This window comes from Hyperoodon ampullatus, assembly GCF_949752795.1.
Source record: "Hyperoodon ampullatus genome assembly, chromosome: 2".
NCBI classification, from domain to species: domain Eukaryota; kingdom Metazoa; phylum Chordata; class Mammalia; order Artiodactyla; family Ziphiidae; genus Hyperoodon; species Hyperoodon ampullatus.
Window position 1 is genome coordinate 180,589,560 of NC_136915.1, and position 25,034 is coordinate 180,614,593.

At 42.3% G+C, this 25,034-nt stretch overlaps 1 protein-coding gene across 3 annotated transcripts in view; it reads left to right on the forward strand.

Moving 5' to 3' along the window:
- Positions 1–235: 235 nt before the first annotated feature.
- Positions 236–25,034, forward strand: part of SLC30A10 (solute carrier family 30 member 10) — a gene marked incomplete at its 5' end in the record, with an annotated part of 38,860 nt that continues 14,061 nt past the window's right edge. Inside the window, 2 exons of one of the 3 annotated variants that reach the window (XM_079698242.1) lie at positions 236–686; positions 24,069–24,146. In XM_079698242.1, the coding sequence (XP_079554368.1) occupies positions 236–686; positions 24,069–24,146 (529 nt within the window). Of the gene's footprint in view, positions 687–22,737; positions 23,381–24,049; positions 24,147–25,034 lie in introns of those variants that run through there. The other 2 variants (XM_079698240.1, XM_079698241.1) reach the window with 2 other exon arrangements.

A 25,034-nucleotide genomic window follows, 5' to 3' on the forward strand; every position in this document is an offset into this window, starting at 1 on the left:
ATCTGGAAGTCAGTGTCTTGTAAGTCCCAGCACACGTGACATCTCTCGCTTAATTGCCCTTTAAACTGTTTTATGGCTTTATAGCAGCCCGTAAAAGGTGATTTCCAAATATGACAGGCGCTGAAAGGCTGAAGGGGCGAGTTATCCAGGAACTGTAATCACTACATCTGTAGCTGCTCCCCTAAGAGCTCAGCCTTCCCAGGAAAGGGAGAGGGACCGTGGAGAGCGGAGCGCCATGGGGCGATACTCAGGGAGAAGCTTCCGTTTAATCCTCATGTGCGTTGTGAGCAGCCTCCTTTTCGTGATGGAGCTGGTGGTCTCCCACCTAGGCAACTCCCTCTCGTTGGCCTCCGATGCTTTTGCCGTCCTTTCCCACTTCGTCTCCATGATCGTTGGTCTTTTTGGCGTAAGGGCCAGCAGTATAAAACAGCACCGGAAGAGCACATTTGGCTTTCTTCGGGCAGATGTCGTGGGAGCATTTGGCAACTCCATTTTTGCTGTGGCCCTGATGTTCAGCATCCTGGTTGAAGCTGTCAAAAGGTATATTGATCCCCAGAAGACAGAGGCTCCACTGCTGGTTCTCAGTGCTGGAGTCATAGGGCTGGTCTTCAATGTTCTTAATTATGTCATCTTCTTGGACTGCTGTTACTGCGAGGCCCCAGGGCCCCAGGGAGACGCTGAAACAGGTAAACGGCTCCTCAGATGTTGTCGTTTGGTCAGAGTCCTGGCAGGTGCTATCTTAGGGGGCCCCTGGGGGTGCTATGGAGAGAGGCCCCATTCATTTGATCACCCTCTCGTCCCCCGGACATTACTAAAGGTCTTTCTCCAAAGAGTCGTTTTCAGTCCAAAGTTCCTTATGAGCTGGGTGGCAACTGGCCACATGGGGGTCTTTTTTAGTCACAGGGAATGAGAAAATAGGCAGACAGGCAGACAGGGGGAAAGGCGCTAAACTGTGGCCATAGAGGGAGCACTTTGAAAGTGGAGGTGCCGTTGAAAGCAGCCTCCTTTAATTAGTGACTCAGTTTTGTTTACCCAGACATGACACGACTATGTTTGAATTTTAAAATAATATTTTAATGTCCCCTAAAAATATGTTCAGAAAATACTGGGGTACATAACCAGCTCACATGGAGCAAAGGAGCAAACAATTGGTTAGGCAGATCAACTCAGGAATATATTCAAGGAATGTGATGTAAAAGGGAGAGAAAAAAATAAAGAAGATGATCTAGTAAACTTAGCTCTTTTTTCGGAATGGAAATATTTGTATTTATTTATCATAGACATCTGTCCTGTTTGAGAAAAAGGAAAGCTTATTTACATGTGAATCTTTAGGAGGCACTTAAGAGTGGGTACAAAACTCTTTGGGTCATCCATCAAAAGATTGAGTTAAATCTCGGAAGAGAACAATAAATCGAAAAAATATAAATCCAAAAGATAAACTATTAGATGGAACCATGTTTCTTCAGTGCCACAAAAGGAAGTTTAAAAAATATATGTTAAAAGCTTCTTGCATAAGAGCAATTCCCAGTGCTTTTTAAGGAGTCGTATAGCATGAACAGACCAGGTCCAAATCATGGTTCTCCTACAGGGCAGCTGTCAAATTACTTCACCTGGCTGTTTACCCACCTGTAATGTGGAGTCAGTAAGGACTCAATGGGAATCTAAGTGTTTAGCACTTGGTATAGACTCGTTATTGTTTTTTAAAGAAACCACAATGCAAGGCTTTGAATTATGTGATCACCCAGTATCACTGAATTCTAATTACTCATCTGGATTTTAAGAAATTTAAAGATTTTTCTTATTTGATGCTGAAAAGTTTTCTCTTACTAGTCAGGGCATCATATAACTCAGCCCAGGGACCTCAGAGTAAGAGTTTGCATCTTTTATTGTACTCCTCCTGCCTTTCCTGCCATTGTAAATTTTCTCAGCTGGGAGCACTCCTTTATTCTATCTGGGTCTAAGTTTTCCTATTGGTAGAATGTATGTTATGAGAATCTCCACAGTATGTGTTAAGTATAAAAGGGAACAGACAGGAAACTAGAGTCTGTATCTTTATTTGATTTAATGAGTCAGTTAAGACCTCATCTTATGTAAAAGACAATAATTAACTTGAGATTTTATGCCTTGTTTACATTAGTCATCATGCAAAAATTACTCCTTGGGGTTCCAGATCATAAAATTCACATATCTGATACAAGAAAAAAATATTTACTGCTAAGTATAAGTTTAAGGCAAGGAAGCTGATCAAACCCATGGTTAGTATTGACAATGGTAGTGTCACCATTTCTAAACTTGTGTTTTTAGTTCTAATTTTGTCTTTACTCTAGACATATGATATTTACCTGCATATAGCAAAAGCAATTTAGGCAAAGAGTTTGACTCTTTGACCAATGCAAAAATTGGTAGACAGCCATAGTTCTTTTTTTTATAAATTGAATTATTATCAGGTAGATCTTAGTTCAGCCCTTGTTTGGGAAGCAGTGCTTTCCAATGTTTCTGTCCATGCTCAGATAACAAGAGCCTTAAAGACAAATATTTCACCCTGACCACATGGGTTTCTACTGTCTTAATTCCAGCTTATCTATCTTCTCTTGAAGTGTTTGATGCTGTATAGTATTCTACTTTAACTAATTGTAATGATAGGTACTATATACACATATAGATAATGCTTTAAGATTTATGTTCTATGTTTAAATTATTATTTTAGGTACTATACACACATATAGCTAATGCTTTAAGGTCCATGTTCTTATGCTAAAATTATTATTTTGGTAGCTTTTGTACTGCTGAATTCTTCTATTAGAAATTTTAGAGTATTTAAACCCTCCAAGTGATTTTAGGATAGCTGCTTAGCTTCTTAGCATTTATGTCTCGAGTTATGTATTTATCGCTTTCACTAAAATATACGTTTTGATATCCTTCTCATCACCTAAATAAGCTTAAAGAGTAAATATTTGGCTTAGATACATCTTACTTATTTACATTAACCCAACTATCTCCTAGTGTAAGAAAAAATGTGATTAATCCATACATATTGATTTAAACCAGTAGGTGTAAAATATGAAGAAAAAATGATTCTTGATTTCAAAAGATTCAGCCCAAATTTAGGATAAAGATTTTCTATGTATCTAAATTTTAGCTCGAAGCATTTTGAAGTACCTAAAAACTAAAGAACTGTGGTACCTCCTGATTTAGTGATCAGAATCAAATAATCCATCACTTTTTTTGGTGAGATCTGTGGCCAAAGAGAATTTTTTACTTAGCAAGCCTTTAGTCTCTCCCGGTTCTGTGGGTCTTTTACATGTTTTGCTTCGTCTGGTGTAGGAATTGACACGAGTTATATTTTATGTCTGAAATCACAGAAGAGTAAGAAATAAGACCACTAATTTATTTTAAATATTAGCAAAACAAACTGTATATACTGTAAAGACTTTAAACCTCTCTGGGACTCATGGAGTGAGATACTTTGAAGAATCAGACAGAGGGAGGCAGAAATTTAAAAAATCACCTTGGAGAAAAGAATGTCTGGAAGGTTTAGTTGAGACAGGGAGTCTGGAAGCCTTAGATCAGTAGCTAGCCAGTGGGTGTCGATCTCCGACAGGAAAAGGCGATGGTGGAGCAGATTTGGCTAAAGTAAAAAGCAAAATGAAAAAAGTAAAAATTGCAAGCACGAAAGAAAAAAGCAAACAAAATAGGTTTAAAGTCCAAACTTTGGATGGCTATATGTGTGAGTGTATTCGGGGGAAGAGAGTTATAAATGTGTTTCGGGAAGAGGAATAGGGGTGAAAACAACATGTCGATTCAGATCCTAGGAAATACGGGGCACCCACTACCTTCTTTCTCTAGATTTAGGGATGAAACTTGCTTTGTTTGCATTTTTCCTACTCCTTGTTTACTTTATTAAATTTACCTTGACTTTCACATTATCTTTTATGTTTGCATTTTCTTTCTGACTATTTTTCAGGCTTGAGTTTTCTTTAAAATTTAATGGACAGAACTCTCTTTGCCCTTGACTTGCATTTGAACAAACACTGTGCTGTACATTGGCTTTTATTTTAAAGCAAAGGTAATTTCGTTCAGCTCTGTCCTGGATAGGCTTGCCGTGTACAACAATTTAGATCTAAAATATCTGTTTGTATTTAAAAAAATTTTTTAACAAAATACCTTTCTTGTGTATTTATTTACATTAATTTTGTTCGGTTTCCAAACTGTTTTCTTTCCCTCTCTCTCCCTGTCTTTCTCTTTCTCTCTCTCTCACCACCTTTGTGGCATTACATTTCCCCAGCCAACCTGCTAGAGGCAGTGCCAGCCCAGTAATCAGCAAAGTTTGTTGCTGGGGAGGCTTTTAACAGGCTTCTGATTAGCTGCTCTCACAAGCTTCTCGTTGACTCAGTGCTATAGCCTAATGGGAATATTTTACATGGACAGTCCTGTAGACACTGAAAGCAACTCGTTTTCCTTTTAGAGCAAATTTTATCCAGAGACAAGCAAAGTAGGCAGGGCTCCGAGGGTTTAGGAGAGGCAAGGTTGTGGGGCGGCGGGGGGCGGGGAATTGGCTGCCTCTCTCTGGGCAGCAAGTCACAGAGTAAGTCAGAGATCAGAAACTTCACAAGTGAAGGCGGCTTTTCAAACCAGAAAGGGGAAGAAGGCTTTCTAGATATTGGTTCCCTGAGTGCTCCTTCTACTTCAGAGGCAGGATCGGAATGATTGGGCGTTTGCAATAATTATTAAACAGTTCTAGGAAGCATGATGCTTAATTCCCAGAAGCTGTTACTTTCTCGTTTGTCCATATCTGACACTCACTGTTGTTCTCCAAGCGTTTTGAACAGTTCAGTTCCACAGGAGCACTCAGTGGTAAGTATACACACACCCACCACAGATCACAGCATCTATTCCAGAGCAGGTGCTCTTATGTCTCTTTCTGTACGTTCATGCCAGCTTGCGTAGCACCTCACCTCTCTTGCTGCCCAGAGACCGGGTTCTGGGTCAGTTATAGGGAACGAGTAAGAAAGATTAAAGGAAGACTGAAAAATACGTGCCGTTTCATGGTTTTTTTAAAAAAATAATAATTATTATTATTTTTTTCTGGCTGCTTTGGGTCTTCATTGCTGCGTGCATGCTTTCTCTAGTTGCAGTGAGTGGGGGCTATTCTTTGTTGCGGTGCGCGGGCTTCTCACTGCAGTGGCTTCTCTTGTTGCGGAGCACAGGCTCTAGGCGCGTGGGCTTCAGTAGTTGTGGCTCGCAGGCTCTAGAGCGTAGGCTCAGTAGTTGTGGCACGCGGGCTCTAGAGCGCAGGCTCAGTAGTTGTGGTGCACGGGCTTAGTTGCTCCACGGCATGTGGGATTTTCCTGGACCTGGGATCGAACCTGTGTCCCCTGCATTGGCAGGCGGATTCTTAACCACTGCGCCACCAGGGAAGTCCCTGTTTCATGTTTGTGAAATAAATTCAACCGAATTAATAAAAGGAAGATAAAGAAACCAGATCCCTGTTCTCAGCCATATTTTTCTAATATGCAGAGGCCACTCTGTCTGACACCTGAGTTAAATCTTAATGAAAACCAAGTCTTTCTTGACATCTGTGAGTTGTCAGGTGCTGTGAAAGTCTAGGGAGAATAATCATAGCAGCATATCACATACGTTTGGAGCATTATATGTTTTGTGAAATGATTAGTGAGAAAGAATACTTGCTATTTCTACTTTTTCAGATAAGAAAACAGAAACAGAGTCAGGACCACAATCATGTAGAGACTTAATGGTAGAGGACAAAGACTTAGAAGGTTTAATTATAAAACCTACTCTGCTTGACCAAAGAAAGAAAAAAAAATCATGGACAGTGAAAACTTATTTGGAAATAATCACAAAATTGCATGTCAAAAAGTGCAAATTAATACACCACACATTGATCCTAATTCCAGTAGCTAAATGACCTCCAGAAAGTTACTTCAACTTATTAAACCTCAGTTTCTTGATCTGTAAAGTGGGGAATTATCTGTCTCCTAAGGATGTTGTGAGGATGAAAGGATATAGCGTGTATCAACTGTTCAACATGACACTTGGTGGTGGTGGTTGGTAGTGAGTGTCCAAGGGCTGAAGGGACAAGGAAGAAGGAAATGTTAGTAAGATCCCTCTGTAGACAGGTCCTTGCCTACTCCACATCCACGGACTGGCAGCTGACCTCATCCCGGGCCAACACACACAACGGTTTGCTGTTAGTCATACGTATGGTCCATACAGATCTGTCGCCATTCCTGAAACCTCACAAAACACATGTCTTCCTGATGACAGGTTAGTAGCATCTTTAGTGGGGTGAACAGCAGGAGCAGGGACTGTAACTGCAAAAGACAGGTTCTGGAACTTTCCCTCTTTCACTGGGTCTGACCCTGCAGAAGACACTTAATCATTATGAGCCTCATCTCAGGTATCATTACACCTATTTTAAAGAATCTCCATGCTTTTCCTTTGATAAATAATAATACCTTCACAATGCATTATTTTTCAAAGGGCTCTCATAAATGTTACATTCCTCATCTTCAGTGCTCAAGATAGCACTTTGTAGAAGCGCATTACTTGTATTTTTCAACTGTTAAAGATTATATATTTTGAACAGTTGTAATGGTATTAACATGTCAACATATCACTCATTAAAATAATGCAGATGTAGCTCATATTTCCAAGTCACATATTTACCAATTACGAATGAAGAAACCGAGACATGAAGTGTTTTATAGCTAACCCAAAATTGATGTCAGAACCAAGACTTTGCATTTCCACACCTCTTTTCTGCCATAAGATGGTTTGCCTTTTAAACATTCTCCTGCAGTTCTGCCTAGTTAGATATTCCTATTCTCCTTACTGAGAGGCTTACTTTTCCAGGAAAGTGGGGTAAAAGTAAGCTTATTATTATTTTTTTCTTTTGGTCAGAGGCTTATAAGATATAAAGAATATATTTGTTATTTTTTGCCTCCTTCTTGCTCTTTTGTGGAGAGAGTAGTCATTGAGATTTATATAAAACATTGTGTATAACTCCCTCTGATGATTATGACATAGACTAGTTTTGTCATCATTTTTTTTTTTTTTTTTTTTTTCTGTACGTGGGCCTCTCACTGCTGCGGCCTCTCCCGTTGCGGAGCACAGGCTCCGGACACACACAGGCTCCGCGGCCATGGCTCGCGGGCCCAGCCGCTCCGCGGCATGTGGGATCTTCCGGGATCGGGGCACGAACCCGTGTCCCCTGCATCGGCAGGCGGACTCTCAACCACTGCGCCACCAGGGAAGCCCTGTCATCATTTTTTATAAGAGGCAATGATATCTAGGGACTCCTTTTTCTTAGAAGAATGTCTTCCAACATCTGTGTCCTGCTATTTATTGTCTACATCTGAGAAGGTGTCTTGAGAGAATTTTAAGGGAAGTGATTTTCGATGAACTGTATCTGTGGTCTCGTTCTTTATCTGCCTTGACAACACTATAAATGTATCAGCCCAATAGACACTGGGAAAAAAAAAAGATGATCCTTGACTCAGGCCAATGAGAACTAGAGGTTGGCTCCTTATAGGAGAGCAGCCAGGAAGTCAGGTTGAAGGAGGAACTGCCTGGACAGACCACCTGTTTTCTGTCGAATTATTAACCTGAAGAAACCACCATGAGATTTTGCAGGAGAGAAAATAGGGGAGCCGGTAACCAGCTCTATAGCTCCTGACCAGAGTTGATTGATGACATTGTTGGGACTTTATGCGGCCAATAAATAATGTCTGCTCATGAGTCGAGAGCTAACTGAGAACTAAGGGATCAAAGATAGTCAGATGGCGATAAAATTGTAGCTCTGTTTTTGAAAAAACTGAATTGGAAGATAGACCTTGGAAGTCCCCAAATGCTTCCTAATATTACACTTATCTCAGCAGTAAACATACCCATCTTCTTTGGGGCCAAGATCAACAACGGGGGGCACAGAGTTGGACCCAGGAGCAGAGAGAATGGACACTCCGAGGACAGGTAGTTCAAAGTATAAAGCACGGGAGGGCTGAGCCAAACTTCTATTCCTTTTACTAAGCCCACCAATGAGAGAAGACCTTCCCACCCCAGGAGTGACTTCTCACATGGAGGTTGGAGAGGGAATGAAGGGGTCAGTAAGAGCCTACGTGGTGCTCCCCTCATGGAAACACAAGACCAGAGGAACCATCTCCTCCCAATACTCTCCAGCTTTATGTGTTCTTCACTGGGGGCTCCCCTTGAAGAGCTAGATACAGTTATCAGGATAGTATTGCTGTCAGTATTCACAAGGCTTGCATCCCCTACAATAACCACTGTTTCCTTTGGATATTTTCCTTGTGACCAGTGTTAAGCAATTTTGATACCCATCCGCTCAATGGCTAAAATGTATTAGAACAGAAAATATATAAGTGAAATGAACTCTGAGGCCCCCAAAATGTTCATTATTGCTCATTAGAGATTACATAGTGACATGAAATTTTAGCGTCAAGATAGTCTAATAATTCAATGTCAGTAACATAAAAATGCCCCAAATTTAAATAACATGAATCCCCTGTTAATATCAAATTATAAGGGAAAAATTAAAATTCAAAATTAAATATATTTGACCTTCTGACTTTCTATCTGAAGAAATCAAAGCCCCTGATTATTAACTTAAAGTCCAGGTCAAAGATAAATCAAAACAACATCACAAAACACCAAATCTTCCTCAGTTTGGGAACTTCCTCTGAGTTCATTCTCAGGCCTGGGAGACTCATGATCCCTTCAGTAGTTTTAATCTGGATTGTCTTCCACTGGAATAGATGTCATTCCTTCAGGACATCCAAGGTTGGATAAGTTCACCGCCTTTTAAAGATCTTCTCTTTGTCTTTGGTGTTCTTCAGTTTTGCTACAGTATTTCCAAATGTGAATTTCTTTTTATTTATCCCCCCTGTGAATGGTCCCATTTTGCAAATCTAAGCATTTATAGCTTTTATAAATTCTGGAAGATTTTCAGATATGATCTTTTCTAGTTTTGCCCCTGCCCTGTTTCTCCTTCTGCAACACTAATTAGATAATTTTAGATCTTCTTACTCTGTCCTCCATGTTTTGTAAACTGTTTTTCATATTTTCTACTTTTTGTTGCTCTGTGTTGCATTCTAGGTAGTCTAGGTAGTTCTTTAGATGTACCTGCACTTATTCAGAAATGGACATTGGTGCAATGTGTGTATATAGTTCTATGACATTTTACCATGTGTGTAGATTTGTGTAACCACTACGAAAATCAAGATGCAGAATGATTACATCACCACAAAGTTATCCCCCATGGTACCCTTTTATAACCATACCCATCATTCCATATCCTCACTCCCCATCTCTATGCCCATGAAACCACTCTTTCCATCTTTATAATCTTCTAATTTCAAGAATGCTATATAAATGGAATCATACATATGTGACCTTTGAAATTGGCTTTTACCTTTCAGTATAATGCCCTTAAGATCCATCCCAGTTGTTCTGTGTATCCGTAGTTGGTTTCTTTTTACTGGTGACTATTCCATGGTATGAAGGTAGTTGGGTGTATTTTTTTTAGTCTCTCTGCCAATCTTAGGCCTTTTAATTGGTATATTTAGACCATTTACATTTAAGGGGTGTGGAGCTCCCATGCTCTCTCTGAGTGCACCAACATCCCGGCATCCTGATGTGTTCAATGACCTGGAAGCTCCTGTTCATTTTCCCACCTATCTTCTCTTTGTTGCTCAGATAGGGAACTTTCTGTTATACTATCTTCAACTTCACTGATTTTTTTCTCTATCTTCTCCACTCTGCTGTTGAGCCTATTCATGGAGTTTTCTTCAGTCATGCTGCGCAGCATGTGGGATTTTAGCTTCCTGATCAGGGATTGAACCCAGGCCCTCAACAGTGAGAGCATGGAGTCCTAACCACTGGACTGCCAGAGACTTCCTCATTGAATTTTAAAATTTTGGTTATATTATTTTTCAGTCCTAAAATTTTCATTTGATTCTTCTTTATATCTTCTGTTTCTTTGCTGAGACTTTCTATTTTTTGATTTCTTTCAATTGTGTTTGAAATTGCTTGTGGAAGTATTTTTATAATGGCTACTTTAAAGTCCTCATCAGATAATTCTAACATCTGTGTCATCTCAGCACTGGTGACCTTTCTCACTTAAGTTGAGATTTCCCTGGTTTTTGGTACGATGAAAGATCTTCAAATGAATCCTGGACATTTGGGGTATTATGAGACTGTGGATCTTATTTAAATTTTCTGTTTGAGCAGGCCTTCTCTGACATGGTGCTAGTGGGAGGAAGGGGGTGCTGCTTTGTTATTGTAAGATGGAAGTGGAAATTCAGGTTTCCCACTTGGAGTCTGTTGACCCCCTGAGGAAGAGGGGTACTTCATCACTGCTGGGCAGGACTGGGAGTTCAGGCTCCCCACCAGGCCTTCACTGATAACAACCTGGCTAGGCTAGGAGGAGTAGGCATGCCTTGTATTGAGTTTTCAATTTCAACTAATATATTTTTCATTTATAGTGCTTTGATCTTTATTTATATTTCCTTTACCTTTATTCCTGTATGTTAAATATACTCAGTTTATATTCTGTAGCTGATATTCTCAACATCTGCAACTTTTGAATGTCTGATTCTGCTGTTTATTACTTTCCCTGCCTCTCTCAAAGTGGTTTGCTTCTTCATGTTTTCTGTGTTTCCTAATTTTTTTTTTTTTTTTTTTTTTTTTTTTTTTTTTTTTTTTTTTTTTTTTTTGCGGTATGTGGGCCTCTCACTGTTGTGGCCTCTCCCGTTGCGGAGCACAGGCTCCGGACACGCAGGCTCAATGGCCATGGCTCATGGGCCAAGCCGCTCCGCGGCATGTGGGATCCTCCCAGACCGGGGCACGAACCCGTGTCCCCTGCATCGGCAGGCGGACTCTCAACCACTGCGCCACCAGGGAAGCCCCCATAATTTTTTATTGTAAACTCATGATCAATGGAACTTTCTTTGAGGGAATTCTTTGAGGAATAGATTGTAAGTACATTTTTTCTACAGAAGATTTGCATTTCTTTTCATCGGGTCCCTGAAGCCATTACCAACTTGTGAGCACTTTAAAAATTCTTTGCTTGAGGACTATTATTATTATTATTATTATTGTGAGAATTTAGACTTCATTCCCACATGAAGGCCACAGTACCATTCCAACTTCCCATAGGGGATGTTTTTCTCTCCACCCAAAACCAAGGCTGAAACATGCAAGTTTTCATGCTGTCTCCTTTGAGGTAGTGAGTTTTTGTTTATTTTATCATTTGTTTTGTTTTGATTCAAACTTTCACCAAAGGATTTACCTTTATGAGGGGAATCGCTGATCTCATCTTGCATGGATCTAACTTTTGTCTCTTATGCCATACCTGATCACGTGGCTATTAAAATCCAAGGCTAGAGCTTTTGTCTTTATTGGACAGATATCCTTAAATTGGATTCCGGCTTCAACTCACCTTTCTGGATTTGGGCTTTCACTTCATTTCTGGCCTCTGAGTATTTTCTTAATTTCCTGCCACACTGTTTGAAGAGTCCAAAAACTTTGACAGAACCACATAATATTATCCCAGAGCTAGAGCATTTAATAGAGGTAAATTTATGTTCCCAGAACTCAGCACTTAGTATGAGCCAGGCCCTCATTACTACTTACAAGGATCATAACAGAGGCTCAAGGATGTCAGAGGAAAGGGTGACTGACAGATGGAGTCTTCTTGGTTTCTGCCTCTCTAAGATGTGGGTTGGTATGTGCCAGCAGACTTAGCTCTGCTGGCACAGACCTCACAACAGGAGTTTAATAATGATACCAAGATTTTTATATCTGGTAAACCCACTGCATCCTTTTTCAGGGAGCGACATTTAAAATATTCCCTGTCTACTTGCAGAGTTTAGAAATTTGCAGCAATGACATCCTAGGCTCCAGATTTTATTGGTGGCACTTTTCCTTCCTAGTCAGTGTGTGTGTGTGTGTGTGTCTGTGTGTGTGTGTGTGTGTTTGTGTGTATGAGAGAGAGAGAAGGAAGGAAGGAAGGGAGGGAGGGAAGGAGGGATGAGGTGGGGGAGGGAGGGGGAGTGAGGGAGGGGCGGAGCAAGGGAGGGAAGGGAGGGAGGGAGGAAGAGAGGAAGGAAAGAATGCAAGTAAGCAAACTCCTGAATTCCATTTCCATCTTCAGTGCCTATTTCTGCTCTGTCTACACTCACTCTCCTGTGAGTGGTCTCTTATTGATCCTGTGCCTCAAGGGTTTGCTGCTGCTGTCTCCAGCTGCAGAGCTGCTTAGGCCTGTGACTCCTGCCTCCTGAGGAAGGCTCTCCCTCACTCCCTTGTTTGTTTCAGCCTGAGGGTCAGTCTCCTTGGATTTCTGAGCTGAAGCTGTTCTGAAATATTGGAAGCTCATCCTGTTGTTCCTGCTCCTGCTTTCCGAGCCTCCAGAGATTGTCTGCCCACGGCCTTTGATTGTTGCAGGCCTTGCGGAGTGGATCATCCTGCTGAATCTTCTGAAGTGTAGGAGGGGCTTCTAGTGTTCTCCTTCCTCTTGTGCTCTTCTCTCAGGAAGGCTAAGTTGAGTTGCTCATGGTTTCATGGCTTAATAAGTTCTTAAAGTTGTTCTCTTTCCTTCTCTACCCCACATAAGGCTAGTGTTTTTGTTGGACTTTTTTCCTTTTACTTGGTCCTTGTTTTCTGGGCCAGACATTTATTTTTCCAACACAGATTTTTTTCTTATCACAGTGAGGGAAATGAATTCAGTGTTTATGGATCTGCCAAAAGCAACTGTTAACTGTTGTCCAAACAGATCTCATCTACTCTCACCTCTCTGAATTGGATCATCTCACTTGAAAAGCATTTTCTAAATAAACCCAAAGTCTAAGCCAGGCCTGGACTCACACTATTACGTTCTTGCCTGGTTCCCTTCAGTACGTCTCGTCCTCCTTTTCCCTGACCTTGGTGTCCTAGCTCTGTCTGTTTTTGACTTGTCCAACAGGACACAGGCAAACCGCCACATCCACGATAACTGTTTTGCTTTGAAGGACATCTAATAACACCTTAAATATTCTATGCTAATCTTCCTGGCTTCTCCTCTCAAATAGCTCCAAATTGTGTAGAAGCTTTGGTATAGCTCTGTCAGTCTTTACATGGTGGTTCCCTGTTCTGGTTATGGTGTAACAAACCACCACAAATAGTGGCGTAAAACAGTAAAACAACAATCGTCTGATGATACTCAGGATTCTCTGGGCCAGAATTGGGAAAGGACATAGTGGGAAGATTCAAAGGCCGGGGGTAGCGAGGTGATGGTGACAGGCCGCATCATCATATGTCTGGCTCCTGGGCTGGGAGGTCTCAACGTCTAGGACTGCTGACTGGACCCCTACACATGCCCTTGCTGTGGGGCTTGGTTTCCTCACACAGCGTGGCCTGAGGACATCATCCACGGTGGGTCAGGTTTCAAACATGAGTGTTCCATCAAACAAGGTAGACACCTCAATGCCTTTTCTGGCCCAACCTCAGAGTGTATGGGTTACAAGCAAGTGACAAGATGCAAGGAGAATCAAGCCCTCAGACCCACTTCTGGATAGAAGCATCAAGGCCTCCCTGTGGAATAGGAGATATGGTTGTGGGCATCTTTGGAAAAAATGATCTGCACAGTCTGCCCTCCAGCTATAGTTCACATCATTTCCACATACAAAATCATTCACTGCTCCCCAAACCCCTACAGTCTCATCTCATAGGGCATTAGCTTCACGTTCAGGATCTTGTCATCTTACTCAGGGCCCAGGGCAAATGAGGCTCCTCAGATGCAGCTCCTTAAGTCTTCTCCCCTCCACCCCCCCTGAAGATCTGTGAACTAAAGCAACAAAGAAAGGGCCTGCATTCCGCATCCCCAGCATATGACAATGGGGCAGATGTGGGACAATTGCTGTATTCCCCAGTTGCTTTTATTTCAGATGGTATCATAGCTTTAAGAGGATGCCTTTTTTGTTAAGACTATTGACTCTTTTTAAAAATCTTTTAAAAATTTATTTTATTGAAATATAGTTGATTTACAGTATTGTGTTAATTGCTACTGTACAGCAAAGTGATTCAGTTATACATATATTTACATTCTTTTCCATATTCTTTTCCATTACGGTTTATCACAGGATATTGAATATAGTTCCCTGTGCTATACAGTGGGACCTCGTTTATCCATCCTATATATAATAGTTTGCATCTGCTAATCCCCAACTCCCAGTCCATCCCTCCCCTCCACCCCTTGGCAACTCTAAGTCTGTTCTAAGAGGATGACTTTTAATAGGTCCCTGCATCTGGTTCCCTCTGGGGGTGGTGAAGTGCATTCCTAGATGCCAGTCAGCCATCTGAAATCTTGCTTCCTGTCTCTGAAAGATATCTTTGGTTCTCAGTTCCCAGTCTGATCTAATCTAATCCCCTCTTTAAGTATATTTAGATAGATGTGCATCTCCTTTTCTTTTCTGCATTTGTCTAGCCTGAAGAAAACTCTCTCTTCCTGTGGTGCAATGTCCTTGTTTTTGAGAGCAAACTACTCTCTCTCTCACTTTCTTAAGACTGAAGCACATAGTAAAAAAACAGTCTTAAAAACTCATGCTCTCAAAGGCCTATTAAAACATCTATAACAACAACCATTCTTCTGTAGGCAATAAGCTGCTTTGATTTGCCAAGGTCAAAATCCTGCCTGGCTCACACTTACTGGAGACCTAAAACTTAACAGCGCCTGCCCTGGCCTCACCAGAAGCCTCAATCTCCATGTGTTAGTTTGGCCTCTAGATTCTCACCTTTATCCTTCTCAAGGTTCCTGCCAACTCACCGGTATGTTAGGGCTTTAGGTACTAATTAAGAACACCCCTTTCTTACTCTCCTAGGTTTGGAAGCAATTGATAGGTAAGAGACAGATGATAGTTGAACATAACACCAACTTTAGTATAGATATGACATATTACAGGATATGGCTTAGATGTGTAGCAGCAAAGAGCTTTTTAATAGTTCATCCCAGAATTAAACTCACCCACCCAGTCCCAGACCTCCCTCCACAGGACAGATCCTGCTGGTTAGTTTCCCTCATGTCTAGGATTGCAGGTCTCTGAGGGAAGGCAAATCTGAAAAAGACAGGCCAGAAGAGGTTATCTGGGTATGCGCCACTCTTTCCCCCATGCTTACTAACCCAGGCAGTTATCCTGCCTCTGGGAAAGGGCAGGCAAGTGACAGGAAGTGGGCAGGAATGTTACTCCCGGGGAGGTGCCCTTGTGGGGAATGTGAAGCTTGGGGAATAGAGGGTCTCCTTAAAACAAACAAAAAACTGTCAGCTGGAAGGATCCAACCTGTAGACCATCTGTCGGTGACCTACTTACCTTGATGGGAAGAAGCATATTTGGTAAGGAAGTTCTGAGACATGTGCAACCTGAAGTCACCAGATACCTATGTCTTGATCCCTCCTCCACCCCTTCCCACACTATCAGCAGACTTGGAGCTAAGTGCCCCACTCAAAGGTGCTTAATAAATAGCAAAGACCCAATGTGGGAACACACACATATACTACAGAGAAAAAGTGAGAAAGGAACCAGCAAAAAGGCAGATGAAAAATACATGGAAGAATAATAACCCAGGTGACAGAAGCTGTTTTCAACTAAAACAATGAACATGAACCGTCAGAACTCAGGGGGGGAAATGGAAGATAAAAAAATATTACAGAAATGAAAAACCATTTTGGAAGCAGTGAGACATAGAATAAGCACTATGGAAAGCAATAGATGATGTGGAAGGCAAGCTTGAGAAACTGACCAAGGAATTTAAAGCAATTAGGAGGAAGATAATAGACACAAAAAACAAACAATAGAGGTACTTCATGTACATACTAGGTGTTTCCTGAGGTAGAAAGCAGACAGATGTATCAGAAAAAAATATTCAAAGATATAATAGAAGAATTTATTCTGAAATATTCTAAAGGAAGATAAGAAAATCTGCAAAACAAAATGGAAAATTGATATGGTGCAATCAATGCATACATTCTGTGAAAGTTTCTGAATATCAGGCAAAAGAAAGAATCCCATAGGCATCCAGGCAAAAAACAAACTCATCTACAAGGAGCAAATGTCACGCTGGATTCAGATTTCTTTACAACAACATGCAGTGCCAAGATACAGTGAATCAATGTTTACATAGTCCTGAGAGATAAAGTAAAACATGAACCTAAGAATTGTATACCCATCTAAGTTTTGTTCATTTATAAAGGCAACATAAAGACCATATATATATATATATATCTCCATCACAAGAATACTTGAAAAAAACCACTAAATTATCTGGTCAACCAAAATACGAATGAAGATGAGTTCAGAAATTCAAAAGCCATGGTATGAAAAGACTCTTAGTAAGCATTAAGCCAACTGAAATATAAAACTAAAGCTAATACAATGGAACAAATATAACCTTTTTAACAGAAGGTGCTGGAAGAACTGGACCATCGCATGCAAAAATAAATAAATCTAGACACAGACCTTATACCCTCCACTGAAATTATCTCAAAGTGCATCAGAGACCTAAATGTAAATTGCATAACTATAAAACTCCTAGAAGATAACATAGGAGAAAACCTAGATGACCTGATGTATGGTGATGATTTTTTAGATACAACACCAAAGACACATTCCATGAAAGAATTGATAAACTAGACTTCATTAAAATAAAAATCTCTGCTGTGCAAAAGACAAGAGAATGAGAAGACAGGTCACAGATTGGAAAAACATATTTGCAGAATTCACAGCTGATAAATGACTGTTAGATAAAATATACAAAGAACTTTTAAAACTCAACAATAAGAAAACAACTAATCATATTAAAAATAAGCCAAAGACCTTAACACACATCATCAAAGAAGATAAACACGTGGCAAATAAGCATGCTTCACATGTACACCTATTAGAATCTCTAAACTATGGAACACTGACAACACCAAATGCTGGTGAGGACATAGAGCAACATGAACTGTGAAACACTGCTGATGGGAATGCAAAATGATTACAGCCACTGTGTGAAACAGTTTGGCAGTTTTTAACAAAACTAAATTTACTACTCTTAACCATATGATCCAGCAATCATGCTCCTTAGTACTTACCCAAAGGAGTTGAAAATTTATGTCCACACAAAAACCTACACATGGATGTTTATAGCAGCTTTACTCATAGTTATCAATACTTAAAAGCAGGGCTTCCCTGGTGGCGCAGTGGTTGAGCGTCTGCCTGCTGATGCAGGGGACACAGTTTCGTACCCCGGTCCGGGAAGATCCCACATGCCGCGGAGTGGCTGCGCCCGTGAGCCATGGCTGCTGAGCCTGCGCGTCCGGAGCCTGTGCTCCGCAGCGGGAGAGGCCACAACAGTGAGAGGCCCGCATACCGCAAAGAAAAATAAATAAATAAAATAAATTAATTAATTAATAAAAGAAGACGTGACATTTTGGAGAAACCATGGAGATGCCACTCCGCAGGCTGATGGCACAGCTCAAAATTCATATTAGAGCCGCCTCCTTCTCATGGGCTGCAACTCAAACGTTGATAGTACTTCTCCCAATCAACCTAATTTTTATCTTTTTCATATCTCCTGACTCTATCATTAAAAAAATAGTCATCTCAATTAAAGCATCTCTTAAATTTAATGCATTCTAAAAATCTTCTGAGGGACAAAATGCATACTTTTGGGTAGAAAAATTCCTTTGTGTTACAAATATACATATTATATAAATTCATCAATGAAGAACTGATTTGTACACAAGATTCCTCAGCTGCCTGGAGAAGCACTTTCCCTTTGAAAAGTCATCATGTTTGTTTTGCACTTAGCATGTTTGGCGCTGGGCTAATGATGAGAAGGCTCCAGCCTTTGATGATGTATTTACAATCTGGAGACAGATACTGTGGGGGAAAAGAACTACCTCTTCTTTTGAGTAAGAATTTGGTGCCTTGGACAAGATGTCCATTCTTTTCCCTGAAGGGAGCATCATCCCTTGTCAAAGAGAACTAAAAAATGAAAACAAAAACAGCTGCTTTCAATTTCTAAAACAAAAAACAAAAAAATGGTCTTTTAGTTTCTGGGTCAAACACCAACGTAAAAAGAATTTTGGGTGTCATAATCCGACTTTATGAATTGTAGCACATCAAGTTCTGTACTAGTAAACGGTGAACTTAAAGTCCTTTCATTTGTTTAGAACAAAAGAAGTGTTAAAAATGATCAAATTAGTATATTGCGGGGGCGAAGAAAGTACACTCAAGAATTTGATGCCTAGATCATATCTCTATTCTATCATTTACAGATTGTGTGATCTTAGGCAAGTTACTTAAAATCTTTGGGCTTTAGGTTCCTCACCTATAAAGTAGTACAGGCATGCCTCATTTTTTTTTATGCTTTGATTAATTGTGCTTGGTAGACAGATATTTTGTGTTTTACAAATCTAAGGTTTGTGGCAACCCTGCATCGAGTAAGTCTATTGGGGCCATTTTTCCAATAGCATTTTCTCACTTCGTGTCTCTGTGTCACATTTTGGAAGTTCTCACAATATTTCAAATTTTTTCATTATTATTATATTTGTTTTGGGGATCTGTGATCAATGATCTTTATGTTACTAGTATGACTCGCTGAAGGCTCAGGTGATGGTTATCATTTTTAGCAAGAAAGTATTTTTAATCAAGTTATGTACATTGCATTTTTAGACATAATGCTATTATTGTACACTTAATAGACCACAGTATAGTGTAAACATAGCTTTTAAATACACTGGGAAACCAAAAATTCTGTGTGACTCACTTTATTGTGATATTCGCTTCATTGGCCTTCATTGGGGTCATCTGGAACCGAACCCACAATATCTCTGAAGTCTTCCTGTACTTATTTTATGGGGTGTTGTGAGGATGAAATGAGATAATGACTATAAAGTACTCAGCACAAGGGCTAGGCAGAGAGTCAGAGCTCAATAACCAAAAGCTCCCACTGCTAGGCAGATATCTGGAGAAAACCATAATTCAAAAAGATACATGCACCCCAATGTTCATTGCAGCACTATTTACAATAGCCAAGGCATGGAAGCAACCTAAATGTCCATCAACAGAGGAATGTATGAAGAAGATGTGGTATATATGCACAATGGAATATTACTCAGCCATAAAGAAGAATGAAATAATGCCATTTGCAGCAACATGGATGGACCTAGAGATTAGCATACTGAGTGAAGTAAGTCAGACAGAGAAAGACAAATATCATATGATATTGCTTATATGTGGAATAAAAAAATGGTACAAATGAACTTTACAAAACAGAAATAGAGTTGTAGATGTAGAAAACAAACTTATAGTTATCCTGGGGTCGGCGGGGAGGGATAAACTGGGAGATTGGAGTTGACATATACACAGTACTATATATAAAATAGATAACTATAAGGACCTACTGTATAGCACAGGGAACTCTATTTAATACTCTTTAATGGCCTATATGGGAAAAGAATCTAAAAAAAAAGAGTGGATATATGTATATGTATAACTGATTCACTTGCTATATGCCTGAAACTAACACAACATTGTAAATCAACTATACTCCAATAAAAATTAAAAAAACAAAAAGGGACTTCCCTGGTGGTGCAGTGGCTGGGAGTCTGCCTGCCAGTGCAGGGGACACGGGTTCAAGCCCTGGTCCGGGAAGATCACACATGCCGCTGCTCCTCAACAAGAGTAGCCACTGCAATGAGAAGTCCACACACTGCAACGAAGACCCAACACAGCCAGAAATAAAAAATAAATTTAAAAAAATTTTTAAAAAAAGCTACCAAAACCTCATAATTCATAGTAACTATAAGATGCAGTCTAAATTTTTGGCAATTAATTTAGATTATATATGTATAACCTATATACATATAGATGTGCATGTATACATACACACACACACACAAACTGTATATATGTATATTTACACACAACTATATATATATATGTACACACAGCAACATGTATGTATATACATATACACATAACTATATATATCAGAACATTTTCCTTAAGTGCTTTTGGTTGACACCCTTAGTCTTTAGACTTCCTTGAAGTTAGGAACTAGGCCCTGGGCAGGGCACTACGCTTCGTCAGCCGCTGGCTTTCTAGTTCCACTGACTGCCCTCCCAGGGCAATGACATAATTCTTCTTATATGACTTTGGTTAGGAGAATGACTGGGCAACAGACACAAGTGATATATTTCTGCTGCTGTCAGGTTTTTCTTGCAGTTGTGAATGACAGAGAAATGCAATCAGCGGGGACTGTGTTAGTGCTGTCAAGTGATCTCCAAAAGGCCTTTCTCCCTTATTTTGACTGCTTGGCTTTCTGTCATAGGTTACATGTCTCAGGGGTTTCATAGTCTGCAGTACTTGGGCATAGCTTCTTCTTGTGTTAGAGTGTGTCATCTGTGGCTCAATAGCAATTTTGTTACACATGCTGTACTACTAATATTGGCTAATTATTACTAATTACTAATTATTACTAATATTGGCTAAGTATTACTAATATTAATACCAATATTAATGCCATCATGTGGCCCTCTGGACCACTTCATTCTTCCCTTCTCTTGCCCACTCTCTTCTTCATCCCACACCTTCTTTTTCTTCCTGTCTGCTTCTTTTTTTTTTTTTAATAAGCAGTTAACATCTATTGAGTGCTTACTATTATAATCTGTTACTATAGCACTGTTATAATCAGTTTACACCTATTAACCCCTTCAATCCTCACAACCTTATGAGAGGGCACTATTATTACCCTCATTTTACAGTAGTGAAAACAGGCCCAGACAATTAAGGAACTTGTGCAAGACCATTCAGCCTCAAAACTTTCATCAGCCTATATATCTTTACTGCTTTTTAGTTTTTGATCATTTTAATACTAATTTTTGAAGAAGACTTTATTTATTGATTTATTTTTGAAATAACGGTGGTGTGGTTTTTTTTTTAATTTTATTTTTGGCCGCACCATGAGGCATGCGGGATCTTAGATCCCTGACCAGTGATCGAACCCGCGTCCCCTGCATCGGTAGCACGGAGTCTTAACCACTGGACCTCCAGGGAAGTCCCTAGAGAAGACTTTAAATGATCAATTTCCTCAAGTTCTCAGTGTAGGGATATTTTCCTGGAGGTGGGAAGGGAATGCATCACAGGTTCCCAGAATTTCGAGGCTCATCTTGTATAAGGTGGGACCCTCAGATCCAAGAAGTTTTTGCATCTTGTTAAGGATCCTTGGGGACCATTAAAAGACAAAATCATGCTTTACAAGGCTAAGGCAATGAATGGGACTAGAATTAGAATGTTCCCTGAATGGATTCTGTGGCTATTTTGGAGTGAGACATTTTTATTCATCTCCAAGCCAAAAGCAGATGTGTTTTTTTAGGAATGGTTAAAGTTCAGGGGCTGGGAATGGGGGAGGGAGAAGAGAGATCATCAGACTTCACCCTCAGATCTTTTTCGGAATGAGACAAGAGTATAAAACCAAAACAAACCAATAAAGAAACCTGCAAGGTTCCTCCACCCCGCTCCCTGAACTGACCAAGAGCAAACACCCATCTTCAAGGACCCCGATCCTTGGTTTTTCCCCGAGTCCTGGTGACAGTCCTTATCTAGGTAACGTTTACTTGGAACACAGCCTGTTGCCAACAGAAAGGCTCTATTTGGAATAAGCCTTCACGTAGGTCAGTCACTGAACTCTATCAGGTCATGCTGGGAGGGACCCATGGGGGTGAGGAAAATATTCTCTCCAATGGAGAACGGAGACAGGTACACAGAGGAGGCCAGCCTTGTCTTCTTTGGTGGCCAAGGGACCTGCACCTATGACAGAGAAACTGCATTTCTGAGAGCTGGGAGGGAGTGCCAGGCTCACAGAAGTGTGATCTGAGCTCTCCCCCAGGGCTGCCTGCAGTTCACCTCTGGAAGGCGACCTTGGGAGCCAAGTTCCTAAAGGCGGACAGGGATGATGCTGGGCCATGAGGGGGTGACAGGAGCGATAGTGTGCCCATTAGGAAGGCTGTGAGCAAGAAGAGAGGGTAAAATAGCTATACCACGTGTGGTGTTGGAGCGGGAGCGCCAAGTGAGCAATCAGCTCAAACTTCGCAAAATGCAAGGCAGGAAGCACCCGGAAGGGCAGGGTGGGACGGGTCGGTGCTCCCAGCTTATTAGGGAATCTGTAATGAATCGGTGTCTGGGCACGTACGCGAAGGTGTTCACGTCCACCACTGCGAACACACCCCGCAGCAGTCAAGGTCCTTATCACTAAAAGCCAACAGTCACGGCACGGATGATCAGAGGGACTGGAGAAAAGGGGTCGTCGGGTGAACACCACTTGTGTTTAGGGGGTGTCTGTGACGGGTGTCATCCAGGCACGCCCCCTCTTTTCGGCAGCTCTCCTCTCTGCCCACTTCCGTCCTTAGAAGGACAGACACTGGCCCGTGGCCACGTGCCAAGGGAGGCCCAGCCGCGAGGGAGGGGCAGGGGTCGGGGAGGCGGCAAAAGGTCCCTTAGATACGGCCGCTCGGCCCTTCCTTTAGACTCTGGACGTGCGGGGACCGGGGCCGCTCTGCTTCCGCCTCCGCCTTATAAGAAGCCCGGGCGCCGGCGGGCAGGGCGGCCCGGGAGGCGGGGACCAGGCCTCGGCAGAGTCCAGGGCGCCGCGCCCCACCTGTGGCGGCGGGATATCGGCCGGGCGGGGATGGGCCGCTACTCGGGCAAGACATGCCGGCTGCTCTTCATGCTCGTGCTCACCGTCGCCTTCTTCGTGGCCGAGCTGGTGTCGGGCTACCTGGGCAACTCCATCGCGCTGCTGTCCGACTCCTTCAACATGCTGTCGGACCTGATCTCGCTGTGCGTGGGGCTGAGCGCCGGCTACATCGCCCGGCGCCCCCGCGGGAGCCTGAGCGCCACCTACGGCTACGCCCGCGCCGAGGTGGTGGGCGCGCTCGGCAACGCCGTCTTCCTTACCGCGCTCTGCTTCACCATCTTCGTGGAGGCCGTGCTGCGCCTGGCCCGGCCCGAGCGCATCGATGACCCCGAGCTGGTGCTCATCGTGGGCGCCCTGGGGCTGGCCGTCAATGTGGTAGGGCTGCTCATCTTCCGGGACTGCGCCGCCTGGTTCGCCTGCTGCGGCCGCCGCCACCGCCGCCAACAGCAGCGGCATCAGCAGCCGGCGGCCGGGGGCGGCCCTCGCGGCGTCTTCCCGGGTCCCCAAGGCGCCGAGGGCCGCTGGCACGCCGCCGCCCTGCCAGCCCCCGGCCGCGACTCGGCCGTGACCCTCCCTGTGGCCTCGGTGGACAGGAAGGACGAGAAGGGGGCGACCGTGTTCTCCAACGTAGCAGGTGCCTTTCGGTTGCATCTTCTGGACGGCGTTGCCGTTCCCTCCCCCGCGCGCCCGGTCCCTTCCTCCTCGCCCCACGCCCTCTTTTTACCTGTCTGCTTTAAAAACAAAAAACAAACAAACCAAAAAAAACCCACAAAAAAACCCCACAACTATTTCCTCTGCCGGCCGGCTTTAAGTCTGTGCCGCTAACTGAACGTATTCCCCCGATTTCTTTTCTTTTTCCTCCTGGGTCCTAGGGCCCCCTTTGCTTCTTTTCCCCTCCCCCTATTCTCTTTGTATAGGAGTATTGATTCTCTCGGAAATCAGTTATTCTTATTGGGCAACAGATAGCACTCCCCACCTCTCCCTCCTCCATTGGATACTATCTGCACTTTGTTTTTCTCCCTCCCCCTTTACCCATCCTTCCATCCCCCTGGGAGTTAGGAGTTTGGGGTTGGGGGTGGATTCCCACTGCCTCTTTTTTTGTTTGTTTGTTTGAACTTGAATGAAAGTGTGAAGGTAGTCCAAAGGTGAATCACAAGGCTGATTTAAAGGCCAAAATGTGCCACTCTGGGCTGTGTGTTTGGAGAGGTGGGGGGGCTGATGAGGTAGTGGGCTTTGAAAATAACGAAACGTTTTTTTGAGTCTATTGGTTCTTTTTGTTTGTAGAACTTATACACAACACAAGGTTTCTTCTTTGAATGCAGGTGATTCCCTGACTACGCAGAATGAACCAGAAGAGACTATGAAAAAGGAGAAAAAGTCCGAAGCCCTGAATATCAGAGGTAGGATTGACTTGGGGTCAAGCTGAAATCCTTTTCAGTGTTACGCATGGACTGGGCTGGACTCTTCATTTCTGTTTGCCTTTTCATAGGTGTGTTAGAAAGTAGGCTGGTTACATGCAGAGACTATTACCTAGGTCTCTTGCCTAATCACGGCATTGATTATGGGGGAGACAGAGTTGCTAATGATTTATCCTTGCTCCACTTAGACCCATGCTCACGCTGCCTGCTCCAGAGTCTCACAGATCCCTGGCATGCTACTGCTTGATTTTGCCCGCCCGTGGATATTGCTAAGATAAAATGCAGCCTGTTTGAATTGGATATCATTTGGATAAAGGTTGGAAGAGAGTAGGTGGGATATATCCAAAGTTATGCCCCAAGTGAACTTGCTGACTGACCCTCATTGCCTCACTTTTTTTGGCCAGAAAACTGCTCCTGAGACGGTCTGTTGGTTCAGTTGAGTTTCCACCTCAAGGTACAAAGAGGGGGGTTCTGGGGAGACAGAGGAAGGCACATGACTTTCATCCCTCCTACCATGTGCTCAAGGTCACAAACCCAGGGCATAGTTGAGCCCTGGGAGTTCAAAAGTGGGTTTCTCATCAGACACCAACATGGTACACTACATCTCCCCTTTCCAGCTTCTTGGGCACAGATTTTGCTTCAGAGTGATTCAAGAAAGCCCATTTCCCAATCTGATGGAGAATTTCAACAAAAGTGATGCAGCCCTTTACCTTTAGATGGTTTGAGGAAGCCTGCAGTGGGGCTTAGAGGTAAATAATACAAAGAAAAACAAATAATGCAGGAAACGCCTTCATTTCTGAGAGTCTCACATCTGTTTTACAAAGTGGTATCCAGAATGAATCTGGAGGGAAAATCAGAAAAGACCAACAG